Below are 11651 nucleotides of genomic sequence, written 5' to 3'. Positions count from 1 at the left end.
CTGGCAGCTCGTTCCAAATACGAAATACGCTACGAGTGAAAAGGTTGCCCTGAGGTCCCTCTTAAATCTTTCCCCTCTCAACTTGGGCCTAAGCCTTTAAATTTAGAATCTTCTACTCTTAAAAAATGAGCATTCGCTGTGGCATTCGTGATTTTCAACACTTCAGTAAGGTCACCTCTTAGCCTCTTTCACTCTGGAGGAACAAATCCCACCTTATCCATCCTCGCCCTGTGACTCAAGCCTGCAATGCATTCTTGATAAGTAAGGGCATGAAAGGTTATGGGGAGAAGGCAAGAGAATGGGGATGAGTGGGAAAAATAGATCAGCCATGATGGAATGGCGGAGCAGATTCAATGGGTCGAATAGTCTAATTCTGTTCCTATGTTTTACAAGTCTAGGTAACATCCTGGTGAATCATTTCTGCACCCTTTCCAATTCAATGATTCCCTCTGATAACTGGGTGACCAGAACTGCACTCCAAGTATGGGTCAATGTAGCCTGAAAAATTCTCTAACAGAAGGCTGTGGAGGCCAAGTCAATGGATATTTTGAAAGCAGAGATACTGTAGATAGATTCTTGATTAGTATGGGTGTCAGGGGTTATGGGGAGAAGGCAGGGAAATGGGGTTAGGAGGGGGAGAAGGTTAGAGTAGAGAATGATGGAGTAGGCTGAGGATAATAACATTATTGAGGCATAGAAAGGGCACAGGGTCACAATATTTCTCCAAGGGTAGCACTGTCTTAAACTAGGGGACATAGATGAAGGTGTTTTGGGTCAGGACAGTTCTTCAGACTTCAAATTCCATGCCCTCAAATTCATCGGGACTATTGTTGACACTTCTCTCCCCTTTCTTGATCTCTTTGACTCCATCACAGGGGATAGACTACCCACTGCCATTGAGTTACTCTGGCATTCTGTGTTCTTTGGTGCAAACCAGCATCTGCAGTTCCTTATTTCTACCCAGAGTGACATGTTGCAAGCGGATAAACAGGTCAGGATACATTAAATACATATTAAATAAGAACAGCCATGATTGAATGGCGTAGTGGACTCGTTGGGCCGAATGGCCTAACTCTACTCCTATAACTTGTAAATCCGTAATATAAGAATAGATGCAACAAAGTGTTCAGGTATTTGAGTTTGTCATCTTATTTATTCTAATACAACTGGTCATAACTGTAAATATATATTTCATTTACATGTTTACCCATTGTATGAACATTACATCGAAGTCGTGAAGTTTGCATTCACCAAATAATTTGAATAATATTTTATTTGTACAGATATACTTTTCTCTTTGTGCTTTATGGGAATTACATTTTAATGGTATCAACTGGGAAATATTGTATACAGTACAGGAACATTCAAATGGCCTAACACATGAAATGAGTGGTTCAGCTGTGGAATGTGAAGAAAAGCCAAAATAGATTCAAAAGAGTGACAGAAGGACCTCAGCTCAATGGTTGTTTAAACACCTTTTAATGGTTATTACATTTTTTGAAGAGAGAATGAAATAGTTAAACTTTAGAACCAATCTAGTACATTTCACTACGAAGCTCAATTCTCATGGTAAAACACAATTAACGTAATTAATGCAAGTTAATATTGCCAAAGAGATCCAATTCAATGATTTAGTGTTATGATCTAGCTGAGGGGCCGAGTGTATTTTTGACAATAATGGTTGTAATCGCTTATTTTTCGTTCTTCAAAATTACCATTGCGTGGGATCACTTAAATCTTATCTCTTATTGTAACTATTGGTCATCGTAGTCGATTGAATTTTTCATTCCTCTCTTTGGATGGGATATAGTGTCGCTGGTCACATAAAAAAATACAGATGTTTATCGCTTGAAGAATTACTACTTCAAAGAATCAACTAAGAAGCAGCATTCATTTTATCTCGATCGTAAATTATTTTTCCAATCTTTTTGATTAAAACTTTATTCTTATAACGTAACAGAAGAATTTTTTTTAAAGCTTTCAAGTGCATTTGTTGAGATGTCATTCAAGTAGCTTTCACACAGGCAAGGAAACAATGTGTTCTAAAGCCCTGCTTATTGAGCCCACTGTGAAACGTTTAACACAGTGTGCACAAATACATCAGACTATTTCAGATATTCATGGGCACAATGAAAGGAAACTTGTCATCCCATGTTAGTTTTTATCTGGTTTGTGCTCGACGGATGAAGAAACATTTTTAACAAATTCACCAACTACATTCTTAACAATCACTAGAAAACCTAGAGGCTTAGAAATTGATCTATGCGATTAAAAGTGTGCAAAAGATTCACTGTGTTTCATGTAAGAGCCTGGCCATTAATCATTGCCATCTCTCCACCATTTTGGAAGCATAAGAAATTGCAGATGCTGGAATCTTGAGCAAAACACAAAGTGCTGGAGGTACTCAGCAGGTCAGTCAGCATCGACAGTGGAAATGAGCAGGTGTCCAACATGAAGGGGATCGAGCCAAAACATTGTCCGTTCATTCTCTCCGGTCAATGCTGCCTGACCGACTGAGTTATTCCAGCACTTTGTGTTCTCCACTGTATTTTGTTGTGCAGGTCATGGATTCCTCCTGGTCTTGGTGGTGGTGAAGGTGGGGTGAGGGCAGAGAGATTCTGGTCCATGGGAGAGAGGCAGAGAGGACTATATTTGTGGATCCAGTCTAGGGGAGAAGGGGATTAGTGTGGGGATGGATGTCAGGGCCATATGTTGGATTGGGGATGACGGAATGGAGGATGGGTGAGTAAAATGCTTGGCATCAGCATCTTGGTGGGATGGCATGAGTTGGAACCCTGAGGATAACAGGTAAGTTAGAAAAAGATACAGGTGCCATATTTGGTTGGGTACCAAAGCTGGACTGCCTATAACTCCATTACTATTGTAATGCAACTCAAATGCCCAGTAATAAAGGAAATCACAAAGAATGTTGGACAAGGCTCGGTCCATCACGGGTACTGACCTCCACCAGTGGAGGGATCTACTCTATAGGAGATGCTGCCCCAAAAAGGCGGCCAGCTTCATCAAAGACCCACACTACCTGGCATACATCCATTTCACTCCTACCACCAGGAAGAAGGTATAGAGGTATGAAAAATATGAACACCATATTCAAGAACAGCTTCTTGAACAACATCAGGCTCTTGAACATTACACACTAACCTCAACTATGAACTATGGACTATCTCTGGTTGCAGTAAAGATGGGGCATTTTTGCACAATTAATGGAGTTAATTAATTTATTGATTTTTTCTTTATTACCGTATTACCTACATGTATTGTGTTTTTACAGGCCTGTTATGCTGCTGCAAATAGGAATTTTATTGTTCCATTATTGGTACATATGACAATTAAACACTCATGACTCTCAAGAAAAGACACAAAGCGCTGGAGTAACTCAGTGGGTCTGGCATAATGGGCTGGAGAACATGGATAGGTAACGTTTCGGGTCGGGACCTTTCTTCAGACTGGTCTTTATCAGACGTGCCAATCTGAAGAACGGTCCTGACCCGAAAGGTTGATTATAAAGAAGAGTCCCAACCCGATATGCCACCTATCCATGTGCTTCAGAGATGATGCTTGACCTGCTGGGTTACTGCAGCACTTTGTGTCGATTGAGTAAACCAGCATCTGCAGCTCCTTGTATCCACTCTTGACTCTCTCTTGACTCTTGGTCCAAGAATAGCCAATCATGCATTTTATTTTGCATTGTTCAACAACAACATTAACAATAAGAATGCATGTTCCTTCCAAAAAAACAACTCGATTTCCCAGGAAAATGATTGCACTATTGCAGAAATGTTTCCTGTATATCCTGCTTTGCAGGAATTTCACTGTTAAATAGCCACTACTCTCATATTTAGTGATCATTTCACAACAAGGTCAGTTCTACTGTACATTGCCCCAATAAAAACTGTCAGTTCTGTGGACATGAAATAGCAAGAAACACTACAGCCAGTGTCAAGTCCATTTAATTTTAGAAAATGATTGAAAAGGCAAACATGTTAATAAGAACCCTTAATATTCACAAGTGTTTCAGATGTTATAAAGCCTATTAATGCCCGGTTTGGAAACCATGGCACTGATATCTGCTAAATTTCAAAATTCAAGCATATTCATTCATTTCTCAAGTTGCCATCGTTAAAATAAATTTAACGCAGTGGAAATTATTCACAGTTGTCTATGTCACAAAAGAGATTCCCTGAATTCAAATCTAGATTTATGGGGAACCATGGGGAATGTCAAACCATCACTTTGCTTCTCACTCTGACGTTCCTCCTCGTAAAGCTGCGACTGCAACAATAGAAAGATCAAAGAGATTCCTCTGGTCAATAAAGTATTTTTGCGAGGTTATTGACACGTAAAATAGATTTGCCATCTTTCCTACAATGTATATCATGTGCAGATTTTATTTCAAAATTGCAGAGACCAACAATTTATTGATTTGAAAAATCTTTAAATAACCAGATTTTCTTTTTAATTGAATTGTCAAAGACAATGTGTTAGAATGTGGAGTTCTTTAGAACATTCTCTCATGAAGCCTAACCTCTACATTTGCAGATCACTTGATTTCTTTCTAAAAGAAGAATTTATTTTTATAGGGTATCCATTATCCTGTTAGGGATGGAGGCACAGTGCTAAAGTGCAGAAAGCTAGGTTTCATTCCCGGAGCAGATTCTTGACATATTATTCTGCAGGAACCAACAATAATCTTGTATTTCACATAAATGGACGTATTTCACATTTGGAGTCTGGTCTGCGAACAAAGGGGCATTATCTCACTGGGAAAGCATCACAGCTAAACCCAGCTTTTCTCTCACCCATTAACCACAATGACGTCGGTTGAAGATGAGTCATTAGATATAAGCAGGAATAGAGGCTAGCATTTGATTGGGATGCTTCACTGCATGGGTTGGGAACAGCTCCATTCAAGTCCACGAGAAATTCCAGAGAATTTTGGTCGCAGCCCGGACTATCACGCCAACAAACCTCCCTTCCATTGATTCCATCTACACCATGCTGCCTCGGCAAAGCCACCAGCATAATCAAGAATGAGTCTCACCCTGGTCACTCCCTATTCTCCCCTCTCCCATCAGGCAAGAGGCACAGAAGTGTGAAAACGTACACCTCCAGATTCAGGGACAGTTTTTTTCCCCCCAGCTGTTATCAGGCAACTGAACCATCCTATCACCAACTAGAGAGTGGACCTGAGCTACCATCTACCTCATTGGAGACCCTCAGACTATCTTGCACTAAATGTTACTCCCTTTATTCTGTATATGTACACTGTGGACGGCTTGATTGTAATAGTGTATACTCTTTCCACTGACTGTACAGCACACAACAAAAAGCTTTTCACGGTACCTTGGTGACAATACACAATAAGGTGACAATAAGTTAAACTAAACTAAACTGAAAGGTCTGATTTTTGACCCCTTTTACAGGGGGATGCCAAAGTTAATTGGAACACCTCTGTAATGCTCAGGTTGAAATCAGCCAACATAACACAAGTTCAGGATCAAAACTAAAACCTTCTGCCTCGGATACTTTCCATTTCAATTTTTAAGGAGATGCATTTGACTGTCAATGGATTGATACCAGACATTTTTTAGTTTGATCTGTAACGAGGTGAGGCTCATACCCAATGTATATATAAAAAGGTGGAGAAAATATTACATGAAATATAACTATCAGCAGGTAACGAGGGATGAAAGTAATTCTTATTATGACAGTGGCTATTGACATCTCTATATTAACCAGTGAGTTGGAGTAGGAGAGGACTTAAGGTCAGGCATTCCCATATCTAATATTCAACAGATTCCACTTAATCATTTTGTGGGTAATATATACCTTTACTGAACTGGTGGCATTGGTGAAGAGGAAGGCACTTATCATTTTTGCAATATAATTCATTAACTGCATCTCTTCAAGAGAGTTAGATTGAGCTCTTTGGGCTAAGGGAATTAATGGATATGGGGAAAAAGCCGGAACGGGGTACTGATTTTGGATGATCAGCCATGATCATATTGAATGGCGGTGTTGGCTCGAAGAGCCGATTGGCCTACTCCTGTACCTATTTTCAATGTTTCTATGTTTTTTACATTAGACCAGCTTTGCTAAGTGGCGCGGCTGGTCGAGCTGCTGCCTCACAGCACCAGAGACCCGGGTTCGATCCTGACCTCAGGTGCTGTCTGTGTGAAGTCTGCATGTTCTCCCTGTGACTGCATGAGTTTCCTCTGGGTGTTCCAGTTTCCCCATCCTAAAGATGTGCATGTTTGTAGGTTAATTGGCGGTTGTAAATTGGCCCTAGTGTGCAGGAAGTCGATGCAAAAATTAGATAACATAGAACTAGTGTGGACGGGCGATCGATGGACAGCATGGTCACTGTGGGCTGAAGGGCCCTCTCCATGCTACATTGTCCAATGCTGTTTCTTTTGCTTTCATTGCAATTTTCTCTTTATATTTCCGATTCCTAGTATTCACAGTATTTTACTTTCTATTTAGGGTCCCTAAATATCCTGAATATTCTAAATATCCATGGAACGCCGAATGCCAACAACTTTGATGTGACCGATTACAAAGCTTCTATTGAAGGCTTCTACTGGGCAGTTTTACCCTGTTGTGTTCACTCCAGTTGTAATGCCAGCAATGGAGGAACTGAAACTCAAAGAGAGATAATTACTTTCAAAGAGAGATGGTAAGAATGTATTGATAATGATTTTTGGAAAAGCATTGCTGATGAAAATATTTTCAATGGTACAATCAGAATGAACAATATTAATAATTGATACCAAGTGTTGTAGCAGTGCCAACAGAAAATATTGCAATAAGTACCTTCATCACAACAATTGAAAGATAAGACCATCGACCATAAGACATAGGAATAGAATTAGGCCATCCAGCCCAAAGTGTCTACTCCACCATTCAATCATGGCTGATCTATTTTTCCCCTTCAACACCATTCTACTGCCTTCTCATCATAATCTTTGACACCCTTCCTGATCAAGAACTTCTCAATCTCCACCTTAGAAAATGTCTTGGCCTCCACAGTCATCTAAGGCAATGAATTCCACTGATTCACCACCCTCTGGCTAAAGAGAATCCTCCTCAACTACACTTTGAAGGTGTGTCCATTTATTCTGACACTGTGCCCTCTGAGTCTAGACTCCCCCATCACTGGAAACATCAAATCGATCTTCTCAAGGGGAAGTAAGGATGGGCATCAAATGCTATTGTTGCTGTCATTTCCAGAGATAATGTATGAATTGAGTAAATGAAAAGCCATTTGGAGTGAAAATAAATTGTTGGTCATATTGGGAGCATTTGTATGAAGTGATACAATGCTGAGCATTTAATATGTACATGGAAATAGTTCAAGTTTGCCTTTGCTCTCCTGTATCAGAATGTAGTAAGAGCACAAATTAAATATAGAAGAATATCATATACATGTTGTTTTTTACAAACTCTGTTTTCAGCAGCAAGAAATATACATACTACGTAACATCAACACAGCTAATATTTACCAATGCCAGTGCAAACTTAAGGTCAAAACAATATTTTATGTCTTCTAACATGTTGATAAGGATTAAGATGCCAATTTAAAATACAACCTCAATAGTTTTGCGTATTTTCAACTAAAATGAAGGCTTGCTGGTTATATTTTACAGTGTGGAATGGCAAAATGAATTATTTTGTCACAAAAATGTACATAATTTATTAAAATCCATTTGCTGGTAAAGTATATTGCCAGATTATTATGTTCTTTAAAATGATTCACAATAATGACCTTAAGCTCTGCCATCTTTTTAAATACATCAGTGTTTCGATTCAGATGCAAAATGCTGGAGTAACTCAGCGGGACAGGCAGCATCTCTGGAGAGAAGGAATGGGTGACGTTTCGGGTCGAGATGGGTCTGAAGAAGGGTCTCGGCCCGAAAAGTCACCCATTCCTTCTCTCCTAAGATGTTGCCTATCCCGCTGAGTTACTCCAGCATTTTGTCACTATCTTCGGTTTAAACCAGCATCTGCAGTTCCTTCCTACACAGTGTTTCAATTTAAATTGGCTCCATGTTGCTGAAAGGCTCCTTCTTCTGTAAAATTGTTGCAGTATCCCTGACCCTCTTCACTCAGTTGTCCAGCGATCCATCATCATGTTGGTGCTTCGGTGCCTTTCTCTAAAACTGAGAACGTTGTGAGCTCGACAGGGAAGCAAATTAAAAGCAAAACAGAGGAGGAACAAAGAGTTGTCAAAGCTTCACCAGATGTGTTCTAAATATTGAGAAAAGATTCTTTGCTCGATAGCAGGTGACATTGACAGCTGTTGCTTTGCAAGTTTATTTTTGCGTCAGAATATTCTGAAGGTCTTTCAGTTAAATCGATAGTAATGTAAAGAACTCAGCATCGATAATGATCTGATTGATTATCCAGGGCAATTACTTCAAGTATATAAGTTACATAGTACTTCTCTGTTCCCTTATACCTCTTAACTGTTCTCTGCTTAATTTATTTGAGTTCTGATCTTTATTACAGCAAATGTAATTGCTCCATATCTGGAGAAAAGTCACTCGAAACTTGTTGATTTTGAAGGCGTACACGATGGGATTTACGGCAGAGTTGGCGTGCGTTAGAAAGATGGCGATGTACAGTGCTATACTCGGCTTGTTGCATGAAGGACAAAAGAGTGTAATGCAATTGATGATGTGTAGAGGAAGCCAACAAACGGCAAATAAGAGCAACACTAGAGCCAACGACTTTGCGAGTTTTAGCTCCTTCCCGAAGTACCTTCGTGGATCAGCGTTGTTGATTGAGATGTTTTGGTTCAGATGTTTCCGTATAAGGTTAAATATCTCCACATAGATCACAAAGATCAGTACAAGAGGCAACAGCACCCAACCAAAGAAGTTGAAGTAGACCATGTAGTCCATACTGATTACAGTCTCAAACTGGCACACAATGATACTGTTCATGCGACTGGAGTTCTCTCCACCTTGGGTAGCTTCAGTGTACTTGTTCCATCCAAACATGGGAATCATGCCGACAATTATAGATATGGCCCAGCATAGAAACACAGCTGTCCCAGCCCGTCTCTGTGTCACAATAGACTTGTAACTGTAGAGGAAGAACAAGAGAACTAAGTGAAATCATCAATGCACATAAGCTTATTTCTTTTCTTTTCTTTTCTTCTCTATCAATTTCTTTTCAAGTCAAGTCAAGACAAATTTATTTGTCACATACACATACACGATGTGCAGTGAAATGAAAGTGGCAATGCCTGCGGATTGTGCACAAAAAAGAATTACAGTTACAGCATATAAATAAAGTTAATAAGTTACTATAGTGTAGACAAAAATAGTGTAGTCTCTGGGGTTATAAAAGTTGACAGTCCTGATGGCCTGTGGGAAGAAACTCCGTCTCATCCTCTCCGTTTTCACAGCGTGACAGCGGAGGCGTTTGCCTGATCGTAGCAGGCAGTTCTGAATGATTTAAGTATGACATCTAATTTGGCACAAAGTGCTTGAGCTGCGATACAAACGACCATGGACTGATAGGCCAGTGGCCTGCCCACTATATCTCCTTCACTATAGATATCAACCTGAGCAAACGCTTTCCATTTTTGTAAGGAGAAAATCTGAGATACTGTCTCCCTCCCCTGTGCCCCTGGACACACCTATTTACCCACCTCTCCTGCCCCCCCCCCCCCCCCCCCCTCCCACCCCACCTACAATCCTTCCTCTAGCTTCAGAAGTCGCAACTCGCCAATCCTTTTGTTTCGTTTGCGGCCTTTGTCCAACTATGTAACTATCAAAACCCCCCCTCGCCTACATTCACCTAATACTCACAACACACTGTCATGCCCCTCCTTTCTTCTAGCTATCTTTCCCCACCCCACTCAAAAATCAGTCTGAAGAAGTTCCCAACACAAAACATCACCTATCCACATTCTCCAGAGATGCAGCCTGACTCGCTGAGGTACTCCAGCACTTTGTGTCTTTTTTTTGTTTGTTTTGGAAACCAGCATCTGCAGTTCCCTTGTTTCTTTCTCAGTTAATGTTAGGTGTCTCCAAGATAATCTCTGATAAAGGAAATATAACGTCTAGGGTGCAACTCACAGCATAAACCTTCATTTTGAGTTACATATAACCAAAGCTTGACATGCACTGGCATACATTGATTGATATCCGAGTCATTTTAAATGGAATGTAAAGCACAGCACCAAGTCCACGTAATAGAACACATGATAAACTTGCCTGCTCTATAGAATATGATTGGTCATTCAGAGTAGCTTGCCAATATTGCTAAATAGTTATCTAGCAGGGAAAATAAGAATTGTTCAGCAGGAAGTGAACATTTAAATCATAATTAGTTAATTGATTCTTTAAGGTGAAAATCGCACGATCGGCATTATCATGCGAGCAAATGGGTCCAGCTTAGATGTGGCATTTTGGTTGGTGTGGATGAGGTGGGCGGATTGGTCTGGCAAGAGCCTGTTTCAGTGCTGTGACCTGTGGCACATTGACCAACCTCATTGCTTCAGGTCCATGGAAGTGGAGTGCATGGTGGCGTAAATTCTCACACAATATTGCAAGCATAGCTCAGGCCCTGCCAACCCACTGTGACACCAATTCGATTAGTAAAAGGAAACTCTGGAGTTGAATGCTCATGTGCAGTAAGCCACTTTCCAGCAAACGTTAGTCAGACAGCGTTGATGCTGAATTCAGATGCTGTTTTACACTGTGCTGGGTACAAACTCCTTGTACACCCTATCCAATCTATTTACTTCAGCAGTTCTATCTAATTTACAACTGTAGTGTAGTTTAGTGTAGTTTAGTTTAGAGATACAGCGTGGAAAGAGGCCCTTTGGCCCACTGAGTCCGCACCGACCAGCGATCCCCACACAAAAGCACTATCCTACAGTGGGGACAATTTGCAATTTTCCAAGCCAATTAACTTACAAACCTGTACGTCTTTGGTGTGTGGGAGGAAAGCGGAGATACCGGAAAAAAAAACCATGAGGTTACGGTGAGAATGTACAAACTTCATCCAGACAGCACCCGTGGTCAGGATGGAACCCGGGTCTCTGGCGCTGTAAGGCTGCAACTCTACCGCTGTGCCACCGTGCCGCTCCACTTTGTGTAAATTCGCCCCACAAAGTTAGTCCATGTCACCTATTTATCAATCTGAACAGAAGTTATCCAGTCTAGAATCTTCCAGGGTGCTGATGTCTGAAGTACACCAGTTTGTTCAAGCCAAAAAAAAAGCTAAAAATTGGACTGGACAAGGAATAACTGTGAGCCGTGCACCTTATTCATTGTTCATGGCATAACTACTGCAATTATGTTATTTGCTCTTGCACAAATATATCTCTGGGTTTTTTAAGGAACTAAATAAAGTTTCACGACACAAAGAGCTGTAATAGCTCAGCAAATGAGGCAGCATGTTAGATGTTTGGAGTCCGAAATGTCACCTTTCCATGTTCTCCAGAGATGCTGCCTGAACCTCCAGCACTTTGTGTCATATCATATCATATCATATATATACAGCCGGAAACAGGCCTTTTCGGCCCACCAAGTCCGTGCCGCCCAGCGATCCCCGTACATTAACACTATCCTACACCCACCAGGGACAATTTTTACATTTACCCAGCCAATTAA

The 11651-nt window shown here is 40.6% G+C and overlaps 1 protein-coding gene across 1 annotated transcript in view; it reads right to left on the bottom strand.

The window, feature by feature from the left end:
- Positions 1–1132: 1132 nt before the first annotated feature.
- LOC144605424 (adenosine receptor A1-like) overlaps positions 1133–11651 on the bottom strand; it is a 64884-nt gene continuing 54365 nt past the window's right edge. Inside the window, exon 3 of the mRNA XM_078420659.1 lies at positions 1133–9108. Within this exon, the coding sequence (XP_078276785.1) occupies positions 8451–9108 (658 nt within the window). The 3' untranslated portion in view covers positions 1133–8450. The remainder of the gene's footprint in view (positions 9109–11651) is intronic.

Source organism: Rhinoraja longicauda, chromosome 24 (assembly GCF_053455715.1).
Source record: "Rhinoraja longicauda isolate Sanriku21f chromosome 24, sRhiLon1.1, whole genome shotgun sequence".
NCBI lineage: Eukaryota > Metazoa > Chordata > Chondrichthyes > Rajiformes > Arhynchobatidae > Rhinoraja > Rhinoraja longicauda.
This window is presented reverse-complemented; position numbering and strand designations above follow the sequence as displayed.